Here is a 22,124-nt window from a genome sequence, read left to right on the forward strand (position 1 = left end):
CCACTGGCCACCTCTCTTCTGCCCCAGCCCAACACCCCCTCAGTCAGAATCTCTTTTGCTCCGTCTTCAAATACTCCCCCAAATCCAGCCACCTCTTCCCGCAGCTGCCCATGCTAGCCCGCCTCCAGGGCCTCTCACAGCCAGGCCTCCCTGGGGCTCCATGCTCCCTGCACCACCATCTCTGGGGACAGTGGCCCCAGGGACTCCTCCAGATGTCAGATGGTGTCACTGTGGCCCGAACCAGCCCCGATTCCAGATTCCGTCGCGCCCGCTGGAAAACTTAAGGCGGACGCCCTCCCGGGCCCTGGAGTCTGACCCCATCCCTCCTCCCTCCCCTGCCCGGCACTGTGCCCTCACACTGGCCACGGGGGGCGCTGCTCCCCGACACAACCCTCAGGGCCTGGGGACACTTGCTGGCCCTGCTTTGAGCCGGCTCAGATTCTCTGAGGCTCCCGGATCCCCACATATCCCTCCCCCTCGCCCCCTCCTACTGCCCTTTCCTCCCACGCTCTCATCTCCCTCACACTGTCACCCCACCACTCGCCGGGGCACCCCAGCGTGCACAACAGTGTACGTTTCCCAAGGCGTACACCCGGGGAGGGGGGCGAACCCAGGTCCCCGGGAATGGGGGGGTGCACCTGGCAGCGGCCCTGCCCAGGTGTGCGGGCGGGAGGAGGCCCCGGTGCGGACGCGGGTGCCGGCTCCTGTGGGACCCCCTTTCCCCTCGGCCCGCGCAGCAGCCCCCGCTCCCGGGCGCCCCCCTGATCCCGCCCGGGGACCCCTCTGGCCACGACCGCTCCGCCGCGCGGTCCGGCGCCCTCGGGGTTCAGTCACTTTCCTCTGCGTGTGCGCGGAGCACGAGCGCTCGGAGGCCACGCCCACATATCCCAGAGAGCCAATCCGGAGCAGGGGCGCGGCTGGCGGCACCAATGGTGGAGGCCCTGGTCCCGGATTGGGCACGCCGCTGTTGTGGGCGGGCCCACAGGGGCGGATACGGAAGCGGCGCTGGGAACTCGGAGGCAGGTCGGGGACCCGCATGGCTGCGGCGCGGAGGCACGGTAGGCGCGGGGCGGGGGGCGCGGGGCGCGGGGAGGCCGCCGCTCGGACAGCTCTCGGCGCGGCCCCGGCCCACGTCCCGCCGGACTCCACACCCGGGCCCCGGGCGCGTCCGGATCCGCAGCCCAGCTCTGGTCCGAGGGGCGGGGGCGGGGGTTCAAGGCCCGTGGGGACCCCAGGACCGGCGGGCCCCGCTCAGGAGTCACTGTCCTGGGGGCGGAGGCCGGGACCTGCAGTGGTGACTTACCGGACACTTCGCGACTTAAATGGCGGTGCTCGCATTTCCCTGCAACTTAGGTGCCTCGCAGGGCACCCAGTAGCGATTGAGCGACCGTGTGTTTACCCAGCGCCAACGGCGGGGCGTCGTCGCCATGACCCCGCGACCACCGTCACCATGGAGAAGGGACGCTTCCTGGGGCCCGGCGTTAGAGACCCGTGGCTGGCAGCCCGGCCTCAGTTTAAGGTCGCGGCCTGATGACGCCACGGGCGTGGCCGCTCCATCCACCGCCTCCTGTGGTGGCAAACGTGTCTCGTGGGGTGGCCGCTGTGGAGTTCGCTCCGCAGCCGCGACTTAGGCAGCACAGGGTTGTGAGCGGCAGTGCCCGCGCAGCGCCCGCCTCCCGGGACCTGCTCCCTCCTCCCGGGACCTGCTCCCTTACATCTGGATGTTGGTGCCTCTCCACCTCTCCACCCGGTCCTCCCACGTCCTCCCCGCCTCCGGCAAACACCAGCCTGTTCTCACCGTTAAAACGGAGGATTGCATTCTGGCCCCTTGAAATGAAAAGCCAGGGGCAACTGTAGTCAATAAGCATTCGCTTAAAATGAGAAAAGGAAACTGATGTGTCAGCGAGGCAGAATGCGGGAGCAGGAAGTGCAGCTCCCCACCCACCCACCCACCTCGGAGGAGCCTCCCTGTGCTCCCTGCCCTCCCAGGAGCACAGAGTCATGGCTTTCATTTGCCCGGTCAGGTGAGGCCCCAGAGTGGACCGGACAGATGTGAGTGACACCCACCTACGTGTCATGTCGCACCGTCCGCGGGATCGCGGTACAGTCACACGTTGGGGGCCCTGGGAGCAGGCCTGACCCGGGGGCTGTCGCAGGAGTCTTGGCCCTGACTGGCGCACCCCCACCTGCTTTCCAGCGGTTTGATGGCGGTTCCCTCTGCCTCACGCCAGGTTTTCCTTGTTTCTCGGACTTCATTGTTTCAGTGCCCTGCCCTGTGCAGGAAGTTACTGGAATCTGAATGCGCCTGGTCCACTTCAGCGGGGTGTTGCTTTAGACCGGTGGCACGTCTGCCTGCTGCCTGCACTTGCATCCCGGGGTGGGGAAGGCGTTGGGACCCTGCCATCAGGGGCAGCTGCTGGTGGGCCTGGGGCTCCTGCTGCGTTTTGTGCCCCCCCCCCCCCCCGCCTCGCAGGTGCTGGCCCCAGGTGACTGCACAGTTAACTGCAGAGTGAATGACCCAGCACAGCGCCCCTGCCACCTCCTCACGGGCCTCCTGTCTTGTCCAGACACCTGGGGGTCCTGGGGGGACAGGGCTGGAGTCCTGGGAGGACAGGGCTGGGGGCCCTCTGGGGACAGGGCTGGGGGCCCTCTGGGGACAGGGCTGGGGGTCCTGTGGGGACAGGGCTGGGGGGTCTTCTGGGGACAGGGCTGGGGGTCCTGTGGGGACAGGGCTGGAGTCCTGGGGGGGACAGGGCTGGGGGTCCTGGGGGGACAGGGCTGGGGGTCCTCTGGGGACAGGGCTGGGGTCCTGGGGGGACAGGGCTGGGGTCCTGTAATGACAGTCACCTTTTTTTCTGGTGTTAATATTAGAATATGTCTTTGTTTTAAGTAAATTCTATATGCAATTTAAATAAAACTGCTTTAAGTAATTCTCTTTTTTTGTTTTTGTTTTTTGTTAATTGGTTGCATTTTAGTGTTTGTTGAAAAAGTGCTGAAGAGACTTTTTCCTCAGGATCCACGTGGCCAAGAAAAGAGGGCATGTCTGCCTGCGGCCTCCGAAACTCCTCCCAAGAAAGAGCGATGCCGGCGCGTCCCCCCATTGGCAGGTGAGGGGCTCGTAGGTCACGGGGAGTCACAGACGCGTACCTGGCTCCACCACGACCGTCTGTCTGCAAACTAGTCGGATGGACAGGACCGCCGGTCACCCCTGTGGGAGGGACGAGGGCTGGGGACTAGTTCTCACTCTTCACAGAATGTGCCTGTTGGGGGCTGAATTGTGTCTTCGGAAACTCACACGAAATGCACATAGAGGGTGACCCTGTGAGGACATGGGGGGAGACAGCCGTCTGCACCCCCAGGAGAGGCCTGGTCTGCACTTCCAGTCGGGACAGAGGGATGTCTGTTGTTGGGGCCCCGGGACGTGGGTGGTCAGCTAGGAGCTCAGTTCTCTGTCCCACGTCCGTGTGGAGCCTCAGGCCCTGAGGCCGGGGCCAGGGGTGGGGCACTCAGATCTGGAACATGGCCCAGACGGTGAGCGTGTTGGACGTGCCACAGACACGGAGGGACGGCTGTGCCGTCTCTGGGAGGAATACTCCGAGCCACACTTTCTCTCAAGACGAGGCCGGTTTTCACTCTAAAGTGTTGAAACTGTCGGGGACCGGGGGAAGCTGGGAGCTCTGCCCTGAGGGCCTTCGGACAGCAGCGGAGCACAGGGCAGGAGACTGTAACTGCACCTCATGGGGACTAAAACCCTGCCCGCAGCGGAGTCGGGAGGCAAACAGGCGGCTGGAAAAGATGTGGCAGCTCGGGCCTGGGTGAGGGTTCCCTTCCGTCGTGAATCAAGAGCTCGTGTGCCAGTAAGAACATGAGCCACAGCTCCAAAGAGACACGGGCACAGGAGAGTGGCGGGCGTCACGAGAAGATCCACGTGGCTCTTCAGCATCACGCCAGGCTCCCTCTGCTGGCACCGCGAGGCCCACGTGAAGGCTGGCGGGAATTTGCTGACACATGTTAGGAAGGGCGGGCAAGCACTCGGCCTGGCTGTGGGGAGAATCGCTGCGGCCTGTCCATGAAAGGCCGTGGGAACCCATGAAGGTTACAGGTGCACACCAGGGCTCGGCGGTCACACCTGAGCCATTTTACCTGAACCTGAAGCTCCAGGGCCGGGAACAGGCATGTTCAAGTTATTCATGACGTCATCGCTCAGAGCAGCGGGAGCGTGGCGGGAGTCTGCATGTCCGTTCACAGGAGAAGAGCAGCCTTGTCCTGGGGAAGGCGCTTGTGCCCGCAGGAAGGGGCAGCGCCAGGGGATGCGAGGAGGGGCAGCAGCATGGAGACACTGGCCTCGGGGTCCGGGAGAGGGGAATGGCGTGTGTTGTTGGCACCCACATGAGTCGCCTGAAGAACAAACGCAGGAGGACATGACCGCCGGAGCTGCCTCGCGGAGGGGGCGGCGTCCCCGCACGTCCTGCGTTTACCTGGCGCCGGGTGGTTGTCGCACCTATTAGCATATAATAAATAGAATCCTCTAAAGTTGTGTTCATTTTACAAAGCTTAAGGGATCTCACCACCCACACACCTCACTGAGAGAACAATAAAGCATGTGTTTCACAGAAACAAAAAAGGAGCCTCAAGAGGAGGTATGAGATAGTGGAGGAAGCAGCGAGGCCGGAAGGGATCTTTTTACGTCTTGGTAACAGAACTGCTAACTGAGGAAGAAGTCATGACTTTTTGTGTTCGGCGAAACTTGGAAGCCTCTGTGACCAGAGGCTTGTGGGGTGGGGCCCAGCGGAACCGCAGTCATGGGCAAAGGGCACGGATGGGTGCACGGGGCGGGGAGCCAGGGGCTTGCTGCTTTTGTGTGGAGGTTGGAGAAGGCACTGTGCTTGCACGCTCTGGGATTTGGACTGGAGAGGAGAACTTGATGAGAAGCCTGGCCTGGGAAGCCAGCAGGCGTAGAAACCATGACCAACAGCAACTTGGGGGGGGGGATGAGCTCAGGGGGCCGGAGGGCGGCTCTGCCCCTGCACAGCCACGCAGCCGCCCGGCCCAGGCCTGTCCCTCTTCCAGGTGCACCCCCTGCAGGAAGGCGGGCAGGGTGCACAGGCACAGCCCGAGTGTGGCCGCTATGAAGACCCTCAGGCTGGGCACCAGGGTGGGCCCGTGAGGAGATAGGCTGGTCGGTATTAAGTCGGGCGGGCATGGTGGTGCCCTCCCAGCTGATGCCAGGCCCAGGACGTGCAGACATTCAGAAACGTGTGGGAAGCTGCCCACAGCAAGGGTGGTCACCAGCCATTTCTGACAGAAATTTAGAATCGGCCTCCGTGTATAAACTTTAAAACAGTGGTTAAGATACAATTTGCCAGTTCCCTGGATTATTATGAAGCTACTGAAAGATTGTAGATTTACAAAATGACAATGAGGTACCATCTCACACCTCAGAATGGATACGTCAACAAAACAACAAATGACAAGTGCTGGTGAGGATGTGAAGAAAGGAACCCTCTTGCATTGCTGGTGGGAATGCAGACTGGTGTAGCCACTGTGGAGAACAGTATGGAGTTTCTTCAAAAAATTAAAAATGGAACTGCCATTTGACCCAGTAATCCCACTTCTAGGAATATATCCCAAGAAATCAGAAACACCAATCAGAAAGGATTGATTCCTATTTTCATAGCAGCACAATTTACAATAGCTAAGATTTGGAAACAGCCTAAATACCCATCAGCAGATGAGTGGGTTAAAAAACTGGTACATCTACACAATGGAATACTATGCTGCTGTAAAAAAGAAGGGACTCCTACCATTTGCAACAGCATGGATGGACTTGGAGAGCATTATGTTATGCAAAATAAGCCAGTTGGAGAAAGATAAATATCACATGATCTCACTCATTTGTGGAATATAATGAATAACATAAACTAATGAACAAAAGCCGAAACCGGTTTGGCTCAGTGGATAGAGCGTCTGCCTGCGGACTGAAAGGTCCCAGGTTCGATTCCGGTCAAGGGCATGTACCTGGGTTGCGGGCACATCCCCAGTGGGAGATGTGCAGGAGGCAGCTGATCGATGTTTCTCTCTCATCGATGTTTCTAACTCTCTATCTCTCTCCCTTCCTCTCTGTAAAAAATCAATAAAATATATTTTAAAAAAAAACAAAAAAAACTAATGAACAAAAATAGAGTCAGAGAAAAGAAATATTTTAGAATATAATAGAAGTAATCCTGTTATTTGAAGATTTTTAATATCTCCTACAACTTTTGTGATATACTATGTTGGTACAGTTTGGTAATCTGATATATAAAAGGCTAATATGCAAATCCACCAAATGGCAGAATGACCGGTTGCTATGATGCGCACTGACCACCAGAGGGCAGGAGTTGCCCCCTGGTGGTCAGTGTTCTCCCACAGGGGGAGTGCTGCTCAGCCAGAAGCTGGGCTCACCACTAGTGAGTGCAGCAGTGGGTGTGGGAGCCTCTCCCGCCTCCACAGCAGTGCTAAGGATGTCCGACTGCCGGGAATGGGCCTAAGTCGTCAGTCAGACATCCCCTAAGGCAGTGATGGCGAACTTTTTGAGCTTGGCGTGTCAGCATTTTGAAAAACCCTAACTTAGCCAAAACCAGTTTGGCTCAGTGGATAAAGTGTCGGCTTGCGGACTGAAAGGTTCGATTCCGGTCAAGGGCATGTACCTGGGTTGCGGGCACATCCCCAGTGGGAGATGTGCAGGAGGCAGCTGGTCGATGTTTCTCTCTCATCGATGTTTCTAACTCTCTATCTCTCTCCCTTCCTCTCTGTAAAAAATCAATAAAATATATTTAAAAAAAAAAAAAAAGAAAGAAAAACCCTAACTTAACTCTGGTGCCGTGTCACATATAGAAATTTTTTGATATTTACAACCATAGTAAAACAAAGACTTATATTTTTGATATTTATTTTATATATTGAAATGCCATTTAACAAAGAAAAATCAACCAAAAAAATGAGTTCGTGTGTCACCTCTGACACGTGTGTCTTAGGTTCACCATCACTGCCCTAAGGGCTCCTGGACTGTGAGAGGGCACAGGCTGGGCAGAGGGCCCCCCCCCCACCTGAGTGCACAAATTTTGTGCACTGGGCCTCTAGTATTATTATATTTAAAATCTTTTTTTCTTGAAAAAAGACTGTAGATTTAAATATAATTTATAACATTCACTTTTGAATGATATTGTATGTATAATATATATATATATATATACAATATCATTCAAGCGTATGATATATAAATGTTTTATAATAAAATGTGCGCAGGATCCCATGTATCTGCATGTGTGTCTGTGTCTGTGTACACACGCACGCACGCACACTGTATATATGGGTTGTTAGCGTCCATGAAGGTCCAGAAGATTATGCCACCAAAATGTTGAGACTCATGTGATAAGGATGGGTGTGTTCTGTGGAGTATTTTCTGCTTCCTACTCGTTAGTTATGTCTTTATGTCATAAGAGCCTGGAAGTTGACATAATAAGTGACCTGATGTGAATGTAAATGATCATTGAGCGTGCCTTTCCTGGCCGCGTGGGTCGCCAACTCGCTCTAGCACTGAGGGGGGCGGGGGGGGGGGGGGGCCAGAGGGGGGGGCAGCACTGAGCTGGATGGAGCTCACTGCGGTGGCGCTCCCAGGGAAGGGTTTGGAGGTCAGTGCGATGACCCCTGTTGTGCCCATTTCCTCCTGCAGGTGGCGGCACTGGGCCCCCGCCTGGCCGGCGGCTCTACACTGTGGCTTTGCCTCCTGAGGGCTATGTTCCTGTTGCTGCCCCTGCCCAGCCCGAGCCGGAGCCTGAGCCCGAGCCCCCGAGCGTGGATTCTTCGGATGCCGAGGGCTCCTCCAGCAGCGAGGGCGTGGCAGGTGAGAAAGCATGCTTTCCGATCATCCGGTTTGGGGCATTGATTTCATCTAAGTTCATCGATAGGGGTGAGCCTGTCCCCGCACAGCCACGGTGGGCAGGCGTGTGATCTTAGCTGCATCTGTGAACGCGGAGGGAGACCTCGTGTTAATGCATCTGTGTCACTACCGTCTTGGTTTCCTGTCACTTTTTTCTTGCTTCTCCGACACCTGACAAGGTCTGGGCTGGCATTTCCGCTCTGTCCTCAGGGAGCAGCGTGGCTTGCATCTCTCGGGGGAAAATGGAATTCCTCTGTCTGCTCTGCTTTCGCTGCCGGGTCTCCAGGCGGATGCTGCCCAGGAATTGTCTACCTGAGAAGCGAAAGGGTAGCTTTTCCTCGGAGTCATCATTCAGACTTCCTGTAGAGCAGAGGTTCTCAACCTTTAATACCGGTCCTCATGTTGTGGTGACCCCCAATTTCTTTGTTACAAATTGAACATAATGAAAGCATAGTGATTAATCACAAAAACAGTATGTAATTATGTATGTGTTTTCCGATGGTCTTCGGCGACCCCTGTGAAAGGGTCTTTCGGCCCCCAAAGGGGTCGCGACCCACAGGTTGAGAACCGCTGCTAGAGGAATGGGTGTTTTCAAACAAAACCTGACCCAGCTGGCTTTCCCAGGTGGGAGCTGGAAGCTGCTTGGGCCTTAATTAGCTTGAGTGTTTAAAATGTGGTTTTCTAGCTCATTGATCTTCCTGACTTCCCAATTAAAGGCTCGGAAACCACAAAACCGAAAATGGAGTCGCCAGGGAGTCACAGTCATCTTTCCGGGCCCTGTTGAAAATCTTTAGAATATAATTATTAGGTAAATAGATGATGCCATACCACACTGCACTGTTTTTATGAGGATAAATGGCTTTGGTGAGCAGGCGTCGGCCCGAGGGCAGGTGTGCAAGGGCCCTGGCTGAGACCGCGCCAGCTGTCCCAGACCACCGCCCTGTCCCAGCCTGCTCCCCGGACTGAGCTAGAGTGACGGCCTCGTAGGAAATGGGATGATGACGGTACCAACTGGACACATGGATCTCCTATAAGCCGTGTGGTCCAACCCCTACCAGCCATCACACTTCCTGTTCCAGGGCCGGGCACCGCTGCCTCCGGGAAGGGGGCTGGGGGCTGGGGTGGGCCTGGTGCCGGCTTCTGCTCTGACAGTGGGCATTAGAGCAGACGATTTCTCTAAAATGTAAAGAAAAGGGGAATTGAGTACCATCTATTCCATTTAAGTTGCCATAGTAACCTGGCAGAGTTAGTGGTAACTTTTGACTACACCATTATTACAAGTTACATTTTTATAAGCTGTTTGTGAGGCAAAACCTTCTGTTAATTGATTTCTTCCTGTGTTGCCGGGTGCGTGGGGCCATCAGCATGAGCCTTCAGGGTGGTGTCTTCTCTCCCGGGGGAGCCGGCCCATTTCCCTCCACAGGCAGATTCCACAGCTCAGGACAGAAGTCGGGGCCACAGCAGATGGTGGACACGTCCTGAGGGTTATTTTTCTAAAATGAAAAGAAGTTTTTCTTCCAACAGCAATGTTATTTTTGAAAAGTCCCGTTTTATAGACGATGACAAGATGGAACATGTCCCCAGAGGCCCACAGCCCAAGGCAGCTCAGGTCCTGTACATGCCTTCCGTGCATTTTGGACACAGCATACACGCCTCCCCATGTGTGTGGTACACAGCATACACGCCTCCCCATGTGTGTGGTACACAGCATACATGCCTCCCCATGTGTGTGGTACACAGTGTGCACGCCTCCCCATGCGTGTGGTACACAGCATGCACACCTCCCCATGCGTGTGGTACACAGCATACATGCCTCCCCATGTGTGTGGTACACAGTGTGCACGCCTCCCCATGCGTGTTATACACAGCATGCATGCCTCCCCATGTGTGTTTTACACAGTGTGCACGCCTCCCCATGTGTGTTGTACAAGGTGTGCACGCCTCCCCATGCGTGTGGAACACAGACTTAGAGATTGCCCCTGGGTCGCGGCCAGTGTTGTAACTGGATGTTGCTCTCAGTGTTATGTAGGTTTTCCCTTTCGGTGCATAGAGATGTATTGGTACCACTTTTTAAAACAGCTGGGACCTATTTTATGAAACCAGCTTGTTAACAACTAGCCCCCCGGCCCAGTTGAAAGCATCCAGAAGTTTCTGAGGTGCCTCAGTGAGCGCCTGTGCGTCACTGTGCCGTCGGAGGTGGGTCTCGGATGGGAAGCTGAGCGCCCCACAGGGCAGCTCTGCCCCTGGATGCGGGCTGTTGACAGGCTCTTTGGGCACGCGAGCGAGTGCGCCCCCGATGGCGGGGCGAGGAAGTGCACTTTCCAGCAGGGACATCGCCAGTCTCTTACGTTTTAGCTGATGGCTGGGGAACGTGCCTGTCCCCTGTGATGTGAGGACTGCACATGAGCCTAAGAGCTTCTCACACAGGCTTCACTGTGGAGCTCTTCACACTTTTTCATGGCAAAAGGCACAGTAAACAGGGTTGGAAACAAAGGAGCAAGGTGGGAAGTGATACTTGCACATTCCCTGGTCAATGAGCTAATTTCCTTAAAATAGAACAAACCTGGGAGGCACGGCTCCCCATGGGCTGGGCAGCCGGCCCCGGAGGGGGAGGCGGAGGGGGAGCCGCCGGAGCGACGAGGGCCCCGGGCCTCCTGTTCCAGGCTCTACATGGCTTCCAGTCCCTCTCAATGCATTTCCTTAGCAGGCAGACCCACCCTTTAAAACAGCGCTGCCCTTTATCCTGTGCCTTCTCTTGAAGCAGCTGTTCCTTTCCTGATGCTGTTATAACCACTCCATAGCAGACCAAGTTCCCGCGAGCACATGGCCTCAACTCTGCGCCTGGCTCACCTCTCAGACCCCGTTTCTCGCTGGCCGCCCGCCGGCCTTGGGGTGGGCGATCCTTCCTGCAGGACGGACCTTCGTGCAAGAGTCGGCCGTTTCCCGTCGCAGCACAGAGGTTCCCCACGTGAGGGTCTTGTCCTCCAGCCACTTTCTCCTTCCCTGTCCGAAGTGGGGTCAGTGCAGGCGCCTCCCTGGCGGTTGGTCACGGGGCCCCGTGTCCCTTTGTCCCTTCTCTTGTCACTCATGTGCCTTCCATGCCACCGCTGTGAATTCAGGTCCCTCCAGAGTCCGCCTCCTGCTGGCCGTGCCTGGGGCTCCTGCCCTTTCACTGTCCTCAGCTGCACTGAGCCCCACGGGCCTGCCGCCCGGCTCCCACCCTCTGTCCTGTGTGGACCTCACGTCCACCCTCAGCTCCCGAAGCCGGCCCTCCCCACCACCCTCGGCTCCTTCCTCGCCTCAGTGGGGCCTCCCTCCCGCCCACCTCCACCCCACACCCCTCCTTCAAACCGTCCTTAGCTCCCTCCCCAGCCTCCAGCAGACGTGGGCCTGCCCTCTGCCCTCTGTCGTGGTTGTAATCGCTGCAAGCACCTCTGAGAGAAAGCCGCCCTCGAGTTCTGCCCGATGCCAGACAGTCCAGTTTCTCCCCGTATGAGTCTGGGTCCCCAGAGACTGCCCGGAACTGGAGTTCAGAGCCGTCGGGAGCTTGTGACTTCCTCCCGATTCAAAAAGACAACCACATCCTCAGGTGCCAGCCCTTTCCGCCCGCGCGCCTCCGTACCTCTGCACTTTACTTCCGCACCTCCTCTGAGTCTCAGTGTGCTTTTCTCTTTCCTTCTAGTTGTAGAATTTCCACTCAGCCAGCCTTCCTGTGGTTCTGGATGATGTCTGTTTTGTCTTTTAGTTGTATTTTTGAAATGGTTGTGCGAGGCAGCGATTTCAGGTGTTTACCTATGCCGCCACCTTGGTTTCTCCGAAAGGCAGCATCTTGTCCAGCCCGATTGATCGGCTCAGTGGACGGAGCGCCGGCCTGCAGGCTGAAGGGTCCCAGATTCGATTCCTGTCAAGGGCACATGTTCTTGATATCCCCAGGGTGGGGCCTGCAGGAGGCAGCCGACCAATGATTCTCTCTCATCACCAATGTTTCTGTCTTCCTCCCCCTCTCCCTTCTTCTCTGAAATTCATAAAAAATATATTTAAAAAATAAAAAGGTCAAGTCTCCGCTCCAAGCTTGGTCCTTGCCGCAGGCGCCATCGCCAGAGCCACTCAGTGAGAAGGTTCAGTCCTCGGCGCTGCCCCAGCTCGCCCTCCTCCCACACCTGTGCCTCCAGATGGGCCTGGTCTGTGGGCCTATCTGACCTCGCTAAGGGCCTGTGACAGGATGCGTTAGGACAGAACGTGCTGAGTTGTAGGAAGGCAATGGGTTGTCATTATAGTTAACACCTGACTTGGCACACGTGGTTTCGATCAAGGTGGATGTCAGTTCTGCTGTTACTGGCCCCCGGAGCCCCTGGAGGCTGAGGGACATGCCACGCGCCTTGGTAGCCTTAGCGCTGAATCCGGAATAAAGCTCTTCCTTAAGTCGCTGCGCCGTGTCCACGTGACAGTGCAGCTGCAGGGCGGCTATTTCGGGGTCTGTTTCCACTACAGCCTCATCGGGCGTGGGTGCCAAACAGTGGCAGAGAGACTTCTGACAAACTGCGGGTATTTTTAAAATGAGCACGTGTGCGAGGAAAGGTATGTTTGGGGATGGCAGCTTTTCAGAATGAGTGAGCTCCTCGGGTTATAAATAGCCAGGCCTCTGGCTCCCTGAGTAAACTTCCGGTAGCTTCGCTGGTGGCTGCGGGTCCCAGGCAGATGACAGGCCGGGAGGACGAGGGGGTCTGGGTGCTGGAGCACCTGGGGCAGTGTGACCTCCTTTGCTCCGGCCGGAGGCAGGGATGCCAGGGAGGCCAGCGCCTGGGCAGTGGCTGGAGGAGCCTGGGTTTGAGGGCAGGGCCTTTGAAGGGCAGAAACTATAGGAATAAAGATTCCAGGTTGATCCTGTGAGGCTCGGTGTGTCCCCTCCGGGCTGAGCAGGCTGTGCGGGCTGTCCAGTCCCCATTCAGAGGATCTGAGGGCACCACGGCCTCGTGGGGACAGCGCCACCTGCCGGCCATGGCCGTGACCTTCCTCTAAAGCAGTGGTTCTCAACCATCCCAATGCCGCGACCCTTCCATACAGTTCCTCATGTTGTGGTGACCCACAACCATAAAATTATTTCCGTTGCTACTCCATCACTGTAATGTTGCTACTGTTATGAATCCTAATGTAAATATCTGATATGCAGGATGTATTTTCATTATTACAAATTGAACATAATTAAAGCATAGTGATTAATCACAAAAACAATATGTAATTATATATGTGTTTTCCGATGGTCTTAGGCGACCCCTGTGAAAGAAAGGGTCGTTCGACCACCAAAGGGGTCGCGACCCACAGGTTGAGAACCGCTGCTCTAAAGTCTGCTGGAACCTGCTGACAGAATTTGGGAGGCACTGGGCGGGGCCTGTGCTTTGCTCAGGAGGGCGTGCCCCCTCCCCCCCCATCCCCATGCCCATCAGGCCGGGTCACAGCCCAGGCCACAGCAGAGCGGCTGCAGCCACGCAGCTCCAGGCGGTGGACTTGGAGGGCCCAGGCCCAGAGCGGGAGCCGAGGTGCAGCAGGTGCTCACACCCACTGTTCCCGCCGCGGGTGCTGGTGGCACAGCGCATTGTTGATGGTGTGGGTGGCCGTAGGAATGAAGCTTACTCCCCAAAAAACTGCAGCAACTGCATCTTAAAACCACACTGTACGTCACGATTGCATTAACTGTGTACATATCTTTTCAACCGAAGGCCTTTGGGGTGAAGAAGGAAACTTTATTCAGTGCAAAACAGCTCAAAGGTGACACAGCACAGCTGTGAGCGGCCGGGGCCAGGCCCTCTCTGGCGTGGCCTGTGCTGCGCTGCTCCCGGAGACTTTCTGCCTCCCGCCTCCCAGGTTTCGCTCCGCCAGGGACTCGGCCAGGGAAGGAAAGCTGCGCTCCGGCCGGAGGGGCTGGCCCATCGGCTGAGCCCCAGCCCTCTGAGCAGGTGTCTGTCCCTTGGTGCAGGTCTGACAGGCCTTCTCTTTCTAAGAACAAGACGGCTGTTAATTGTACATCTCAGAATCCTGGGTGGTGTAATCAGTTGAGATACAGTTGAGAATGAAATGTTTTTAATTCCTGTTCTGCTAAAATTACAAGGTTCTAAAGGGAACTGTGTTTAACATGCTTGTTGTGGTTCATCATGCAGGAAATTGTTGACTTGAACTCGTGTTTTATAGATCAGGATCCTCATGATCAACCGAAGAGAAGAAGAATTAGGAAGCATAAATCAAAGAAAAAAACTAGACGTCCCAGCAGCGTTCACGTAGAAGAGGCGGAGTTAGAGAAGCAGCAGAGCCTCTTAGAAGAAAGGCTGCAGCCGCGGCACGCAGACGGCCCCGCCATCAGCAAAAACAAGAAGAGGAAACTGAAGAAGAAGCAGCAGATGAAAAGGAAGCGAGCAGCCGGCATGCTGACGAAAGCCGCCGGCATCAGCTTCCTGTACGCGCCCGGCGAGGGCGATGTGGAGCCAGGGGACTCCAGCGAGGGGGCCGGAGGGGGCGGCTCCGAGGCCGAGGACGCGGGGGATGCGGGGGACAAGGAGGACCGTGAAGACAGTGTGGACGCTGAGCAGGACGGGGGCAAAGGCTCCGACGACCAGGCGGAGGGCATCCTCGATTTTTTGAAGTCAACACAGGAACTGTATTTTTATGATGGTATGTTTTTCCCTGTTTTTCTTTTGAATAATGGTATCTACGTATTTGGAAAAATAAGCAAAAATAGTATAATATTTAAATGTTTAAAATACAAAATAACCAATATTCAAAACAACCATTAGTTTTGAGGCAGAAATGAGAATATTGAAGTTGTTACGAGGACCCGCCAGCGCTTAGCTCAGCACACGGCAGGAGGCATAGCGTGGCCGGGCTCCCAGCACAGTCTCCCGGCTCGTACCCCAACGTCCGTGTTGGAATCGGCTCTTTTTCTAAAAACAAGTGCAATATGCCCGATGTTATCAGGCGCAAGGAATTTTAATTAAAATAGCTATAATCATGATGTTCAAAAACAGAGGGGAAATTGCAGAATTTCACCAGTTCATTTGAATCTATTAAGATAATGAAATGGAAATCCTAGATCTGAAAAATGTAATAACAAATTAAAAACTCAAACACGAGTTTAGGCAGCAGATTAGATTCAGCTAAAAGACAGTCACTGGCAGGCCGGCCCCAGCAGAGTGACAGGAGGAGGGGGCGAGGGTCAGGCCTGGCTCCGGTGACCGGCCGGGGGAGGACGGGCTTTCAGGAGATCACACTTGGGAGTTCTCAGAGTTCCTAGAGGCCATCAGGCCACACCCTCAGCACGTTCTGGGACCTGCACGCAGGACCGATGCAGGAACGCCTGCAGCCTGGGGCGCGTGGACGGTGACAGGAGAGGACACGCCGTCCTCAGGCAGCAGCGGAGCGCCGGTCTCGCGTCTCCTTGCTGCTCCCAGAGGCCTGACCGTCTGCAGGGCCGGCGTCCTGTCCTGTCCCCCCGCGGCGCCCAGTGGCGGGGAGGCTGCTCCCCTGACGGTCCCGGAGCAGAGCCCAGTTCCCGGGAGCAGCAGGATGCGTGTCTCCTGCTGGGCTCTGCTCCGTGGCCCGGGCCTTGCTCCCCACGCGGCCTCTGAGTAGGAGCCGTTCTCCTTTGACGGAAGGACAACTCGAGTGCGTCTCCCGGGTCCTGCCTTTGTGTAGGTGTCTCCAAGGGCTCGGACCCCACCTTCCTGGCCGCCTCGGAGGCGCTGTTGAGGGGCCTGGGCGCTGGCAGCGTGCCCCCCTCCGACCTGCGGGCCCTGGGCCACATGAAGGCGCTGCTGCTCCTGCGGGATCCTGGGGGGCTGCGGCATGCCCTGCAGGCGTTCGAGGAGCACTGCACCCTGCCGCCAGGTACGTGCCCACAGGGCTGGGGTCACCCCGTGGTCAGGAGTCAGGGCAAAGCACTGAGCGGCCTGCAGGGGGCGTCTGCGGGGGGGGGGGGGGGAGACAGTTCTGTCAGCTGTGCAGACACCTGTGCGCTCCCTACTGGGGATCAAGCTCGCAACCCAGGCATGTGCCCTTGACCGGGAATCGAACCTAGGACCCTTTAGTCCGCAGGCTGGAGCTCTATCCACTGAACCACACCAGCCAGGGCTCCTGCTGTGTGTGTTCTTTATGTGATGTGGTTCCCAGCGTAGGCGGCTCCCTCAGCATCTTTATACCAAAGCTTCGAGTCATAGGTGTTTGAGCGGCCACCCTGGGCCCATGGGCTGCTGTCCACAGGGTAACCGTGTCCAGTGCTTCCTTCTCTGTTGTTCTGGTTTTGTTCTTTGCAGACCAAGCCCGAGTGGTCTCCGCCTTCTTCAGTTACTGGCTCACCCACGTCCTTCCTGAGAAAACGGGGAGTGAACCCGGAGGCAGCAGCTCCTGAGCAGAGCTGACACGGAGCAGGAAGCCCTAACAGACAACAGGCGCTGAGCTCACGCCCTCGACACAAAGACATGAGGCCCTGGTCCTGGGAGGACGTTCCTGTCCCGTGTTGGGCCGGGGCCCGAGGCTCCACCCCCACCGCACAGGCACAGACCAAACACGTCTTGCACCACCACCCAGTGATCGGGTGGTCTTTATTCCTGTGAAAACGAAAAGTGCGCGCTCTGTACAGGTGAGGAAGCCGGCAGTGTGAGGCTGTGGTCTGTTTTTATAAAGTTTTAAATTATCTCGTCCCTGAAAGTCTCTGTCTCGAGAGTGCTACGGCTGTTAAATGCTGTGGTTCAAATCGTGCAATTCTAGTTGTTGGTTTTGTTTTTTCCCTTTCGCACTTGGAGAATGAATGGTGTCGAGCACCGGCCTGCGTGGGGAGCAGGCAGGCTAGCAGCTTCGCGGCCTGAGGCCCGTCGCTGGTGGTGGGACACTCAGGAGGGCCCTGGTCCCATCCTTGGAAATGGGTGCATCGGGTGAAGTGTCCCTAACATGAGGGTCAGTCCCGGGGCATTAGGCTCAGCCACCTGTGCAGCCGTCGCTCTTTCTGAGGCTGAAGGACGGCCGGCCGGGGCAGGACTCCCTGCTGGGAAGTCCGGGCGTGACCGCTCCCGTCCTGTCCTGTCCTGTGTTCCTCGCAGAAGCCAGGTCTCTCCGCAGATCCACACATGAGGTGACCCTTTCTGTCCCCGGAGCAGCCTTCTTGCCAGAGTTTTCAAATGTGAGAGCCCAGTTTGCCCGTCCCCTGGGGCCGAGGGTGCGGGCAGTCGCTGTGGGAGGCCCAGCCCTGGCTCCCCCCCCGCTGGGGGTGGGGGTGACTACAGTGCTCTCACCCCCCAGTGGTTGTGTGTCTCCTGTGCACCAGGAGGTCAGGGCGCAGGCCCAGGCTGCTGCTCCATCCCCAGTGGGGGGCGTGCAGGAGTCCGGTCCATGTTTCTCTCGATGTTGCTATCTCTCTCTCCCTCTCCCCTCCTCTCTCTCTCAAAAAGTCAATAAAAACTTTTTAAAATTAAAAAGCTCCACTCCAGGTGCCCAGCCCGCCTCCTTCTCTTTGACCTCACGGCAGGCAGGCCCCCCCTTCCCTGTACCCTGCGCTCTGTGCCCGGTGCCTGCGCCCCCTGCTGCCTCAGAAGGGGCAGCGTCATTCCTGCGGCTGTTTCCAGTCTGTTCCACGTGCTGTGCTCTGGTGTCTCCGTCTCCTTCCTCCAGAGCCAGCGCTTGTTACACTGACACGTTTTGCTATTGGCCCATCTGACTAGGGCAGGGGTGGGCAAACTTTTTGACTCGAGGGCCACAATGGGTTCTTAAACTGGACCGGAGGCCGGAACAAAAGCATGGATGGAGTGTTTGTGTGAACTAATATAAATTCAAAGTAAACATCATTACATAAAAGGGTACGGTCTTTTTTTTTTTTTTTTTTTTTTTAGTTTTATTCATTTCAAACGGCCGGATCCGCCCGCGGGCCGTAGTTTGCCCACGGCTGGGCTAGGGTCTCACTGCCATCTAATGGGCCCTGCTGACCTTGCCCGCCCATCGCTCTGGGGCAGAACCAACATCCCCCACGCATCCTCCCTTCCCCTCCTAAGGGTGTGAGCTGTAACCGCTGCTGTGGTACCAGCCTCCTGAGCTTCCAGGTCCTTGGGGGAAGCGGAGGGTGTAGCTTGGGGCGGGGGGGGGGCGGGGGGGGGGGGGGAGCCTGTCCTGTTGGTCTGTCCCTCACCTGAGCTGGAGGGTGGCTTCGGGGCTGGAGTGCCCATAGTGCCCCTGCATTTTTTCTGCTGCCTCCGTGTTCCGGATGCAGGTGTCTGTCTGTCTGCATGTCTGTGTGCTGTGCTTGTTGTCTCTGAGCACGTGCACCCGGGTTCTGCTGCATGATTTGTAAAAATTCCTTTCCCGTTCTCGGATCTCCACTGTCTGCACTTGCTTCTATTGCTTTTCACATGTCCGTCTGACCCAGTGGTTCTCAACCTTCTGGCCCTTTAAATACAGTTCCTCCTGTTGTGACCCAACCATAAAATTATTTTCGTTGCTACTTCATAACTGTAATGTTGCTACTGCTATGAATCGTAATGTAAATATCTGATATGCAGGATGGTCTTAGGCGACCCCTGTGAAAGGGTCGTTTGACCGCCAAAGGGGTCGCGACCCACAGGTTGAGAACCGCTGATCTGACCCATTGAGGTCCACATTTCACGGGACCCCATTAGGGACCCAGCTCACTTTTCCTCCATAGAAAGAGCGAGTTTCTCAGCCCCAGCGGCAAACGTCCGTAAGCCATGGGCCTGATGACTTCTGGGTCTTATTTTTTTACACTTCGCTCAGCGAACCAAACCTCTAAGCTCATGACCGCTCTTTCCTGAGATCTGACTTTACTTTTAATTTTGATACTTTAACAGCTCCATCAGGGTGTACCTGCTATTAAAAAACCATTTAATAGGTAGGATTCAAGGAGAGTGGACAGAGAGGACCACCCTGAAGCCATCGATCAGGGAGCACACGTGCTGGGCGCCTGCGCTTTCCTCCCTAAGACTCCACGCGGGAGCGTGGAAGGACCGTGTCCTCCCTCCTCCGCCCGGGAGCCCCCAGGCACCAGTGCTGGCTGCGCTGAGGCTCCTCGCGGCTTGTCCTGCAGGGGACCCCCAGGCTGGGACGCGTGTTTCCCCGCGGGTGCGACTGGGCACTGAGCGCAGACCACGGTGCTGGGGGGTGAGGGGCAGCTGGACGGTGGAGAGGCCCAGGCCTCCCAAGGCCACGGAGGGCTGTTCACCCACAGGGTTAGGGGCCTGTTTTCTCGAACACGGGTGACTCCGCAAAGGGGCGTCCTCGGCCAGCAGGGTCGGCGCCCAGCCCTGCGCCTCAGCCACAGGCCTCTCTCCAGTCGGGCTCACCCTGAGGTGTCCCCACAATCAGTGTGGAGAAGGGGGACGGGGAGACTTTCGCTGTGATGGGGCGGGAATCAGAGGAAGCTGCTGGGAGAGGAGGCCTCCAGGGTGAGCCCCTGGGGAGGAGGCAGGGCTCTCCTGATAGGATTAAAACCAGCTCCAACCATGTTATTACATTAAATTCAAATAATCTTTGAATGACATTCCCATGGACGGGGACAGAGGGGCCTTTTAGGAGACGCCTCGGGGCACAGCTCCTCACCTTCCCCAGCGGTGACAACTGTAAAACAGCCGCTTTGCCTCAATTTCCTCCGGGATTCTGCTTACTGGGGATTTCCTTTTTGTTAATTTTGAAAATCGTGCCCTCTCCACACTTTATATTTAGCCACTAAAGGGCTCACTAAACAGCTGATGGTTTCATAAAGGCTGATCCTTTTGTCATTATTATTTACAAACAGGTTTCCGCCAGCCCTCCCCCCCTCACCCCCCCATAGCCCCCTGAGGTCCCTGCGGGCAGCTCCCCAGGTAACAAGGACAAGGCTGCCGCAGGGGCAGCAGGGGAGGGGTGTGGGGGAGGGGGAGTGTCAGCGGGAGCCCACCTGCCTGAGGCCCGTGCCCTCCAGGAGCAACAGTGCCTGAGAGAAGACCCCGGCCTCAGCCGAGTCTTACCCAGACCCCTTTCCCTAAATCTGTTCTTGTCTTCAAATTGCTAGAGTTCAGCCACTTTTCACAGACCCTGGGAAAGGCTTCAAAGCATTCACTCAAGAAACGGAGAGGGAGGGGCGGAGACACCGACCCCTGCAGATAAGGAGGCGGCCCCAGCGGACCCCGCCTGCGGCCCTGTGTGGCACAACTCGGAATGCTGCTGTTCCAGGCGGATTTGTCTGAACAAAAGGAACTCTCTCTGGCGGCAGAGATTTTAGCAATAACTGCACTTCTTTCGACTGGAAGCAGTCTCTCTCCCTCCCCAGACCAAAACATCCCCTCCGCGAGGAAGGAAGGAACAGGCTCCGCTGTGGCCAGGCACAATGGGCCCGGCGGCCGGATGTCCACTGAGTTCAGAAACTGGGCAGCGCGGCGGCCGGGGGAACTGGGGGCCGTACGTGGCTGCCCCCGGGTTTCTCAGGGTTCCGTACATCCTGTCCTCCCCCACGGCTGAGTCTGTGACACCTCCTCGCGCCTGTTCCTCTAACTGGCTTCTAATTTTGCTGATTTGGAAGCAACGTGATCTGTTTCCAGTTACAAACTCGGGTTTCAGTTAACGGTGCCTCCCAAGTGCCCGGTGACCAGCAGCACTCGGCTCCCCACGGCTCATGGTGACATTCGGTGACTGTGGACATATCCTACCTGAGAATTCCCTCTCAGCCCCTCTCACATATGTGTGTTAATCAGCGAGCGCACTGGGTTTCACTCATTTTACCCTCAGTTCCAGAAACAGGACGTTCAGTTTGCTGTCATCCGCCTCCCTCCCGGAAAACCGCCCAGTAACTAAGACACTGAGAAGCTGTGGGAGGGCCAGTCTGGGCATTTTTTAAGTAAATATATTTTTATTGATTTCAGAGAGGGAGAGAGATAGAAACATCAGTGATGAGAGAGAATCAATCATTGGCTGCCTCCTGCACACACCACACTGGGGATGGAGCCCACAACCTGGGCATGTGCCCTGACCGGGAATTGAACTCTGACCTCCTGGTTCATAGGTCGGTGCTCAACCCCTGAGCCATGAGGGCAGTGAGCCAGTTCTGGGTATTTTATTCTGTTACTATGGGCCCAGGGCACGAATTCATGCACCTTGAAAGGAACTGTGGGCCACGAGGCTGCGGTAGGCACAGGGGCAGGTCTCGGCCCATCCTCCGGCTCCCAGGTGCTGACGGCGCCAGCCCAGAGCAATTAGGGCTGGTGCCAGCAGCCGGTGTGAGAGCTGGGCAGAACCGTGGTGTGCGGGAGCAAAGAGTTTTCAGTAACCACCAGAGGCTCGCCCTAATGACAGCGACTGGCACCCCCTTGGTCTGGCGCCCCTGCTCACCTGCTCCACCATCCCACCATGACCAACCCCCGCCATATTCCGCACATGCCCCCTGGTGGTCAGTGCATGTCATAGCGACTGGTTGTTAGGTTGTTCAGTTGTTCTGCTGTTTGGTCTATTTGCATATTAGCCTTTTATTATACAGTGGGGCCTTGACTTACAAGTGTCCTGACTAACGAGTTTTTCGAGATACGAGCCGTCTCTCAGCTGATTTTTTGCTTTGAGTTGCGAGCTAAAATTCGGGTTACGAGCCAGCTTCAGATACCCCACCGCTAGTTGGCGCAGCGAACGTCACAGTGAACGCCACAACATCAGCCCAGCATCACGTGTCTCACTCGTTCACTTTAATGATTTGACATACGAGTAATTTGAGTTACGAGCTCCGTCACGGAATGAATTAAACTCGTAAGTCAAGGCCCCACTGTATAGGATTGTGCTCCTCTCAGATTCCCCCCCCACCCCCCCGCAGGAATGAATGATAAGGCACCAACCTTAGGTCTGGGACAAGGAGGATGGACGGATGAATGGCCAGTAACTGGCAATGGAGGGGACCACCAGTCCCGGAAGAGTGAGTGTCCTGGTGGACGCCGGGGAAGGCCCTCCTGGCAGGGGGCGGGGAGGTGGGGTGGGGCTCACCCTTTCGCCCAGTTTCGGACGTGAGGGGTGAATGCTGCCCTCATGAGGAAGCGAGGCTGTGTGGGCACCTCTGCCCAAGACCAAGGCCTCACTCAGAGGGACCTGCGCAGGCTGCAGGGGCTCCCGGAGCTCGGGGTGGGGTGGAGGAGGGGTTAGGCCCAGGAGCAGAGGAAGCCTCTGGGGTCAGAGGCTGCTGGCCAAGCTGACCTAACGGGCT

At 56.6% G+C, this 22,124-nt stretch overlaps 1 protein-coding gene across 4 annotated transcripts; it reads left to right on the forward strand.

Annotated features, from left to right (window-relative positions):
* The first annotated feature begins 977 nt into the window (after window positions 1–977).
* On the forward strand, window positions 978–21,909 carry ERICH1 (glutamate rich 1). 4 transcript variants are annotated; one of them, XR_011470713.1, is made up of 7 exons: window positions 978–1,058; window positions 2,976–3,107; window positions 7,715–7,885; window positions 14,108–14,584; window positions 15,605–15,796; window positions 16,222–16,547; window positions 19,959–21,909. XR_011470713.1 is itself a non-coding variant. In XM_070408092.1 (6 exons), exons 1-6 carry the CDS (start codon window positions 1,037–1,039, stop codon window positions 16,314–16,316), a joined length of 1,089 nt encoding a protein of 362 aa, XP_070264193.1. In that variant the 5' UTR covers window positions 978–1,036; the 3' UTR covers window positions 16,317–16,608. The 4 variants fall into 4 exon arrangements, 2 of the variants coding, with proteins under 2 accessions (XP_070264193.1, XP_070264194.1); XR_011470712.1 differs by lacking the exon at window positions 19,959–21,909 and adding an exon at window positions 17,005–17,759; XM_070408092.1 differs by lacking the exon at window positions 19,959–21,909 and having other exon boundaries at window positions 16,222–16,608.
* Window positions 21,910–22,124: the final 215 nt, after the last annotated feature.

The sequence above is a fragment of the Myotis yumanensis genome, unplaced genomic scaffold (genome assembly GCF_028538775.1).
Source record: "Myotis yumanensis isolate MYYU_CA2020_CCGP unplaced genomic scaffold, mMyoYum1.0.hap1 SCAF_3, whole genome shotgun sequence".
Taxonomy (NCBI): Eukaryota; Metazoa; Chordata; class Mammalia; order Chiroptera; family Vespertilionidae; genus Myotis; species Myotis yumanensis.

What these genes read in the sequence shown, in the direction of transcription:
- ERICH1 (XM_070408092.1), top strand. Translation starts at nt 1,037, where the DNA reads ATGGCTGCGGCGCGGAGGCACG. An exon ending in GCGCGTCCCCCCATTGGCAG is followed by an intron (nt 3,108 to 7,714) that starts GTGAGGGGCTCG and finishes TTCCTCCTGCAG; the next exon opens with GTGGCGGCACTGGGCCCCCG. An exon ending in GCACTGCACCCTGCCGCCAG is followed by an intron (nt 15,797 to 16,221) that starts GTACGTGCCCAC and finishes TGTTCTTTGCAG; the next exon opens with ACCAAGCCCGAGTGGTCTCC.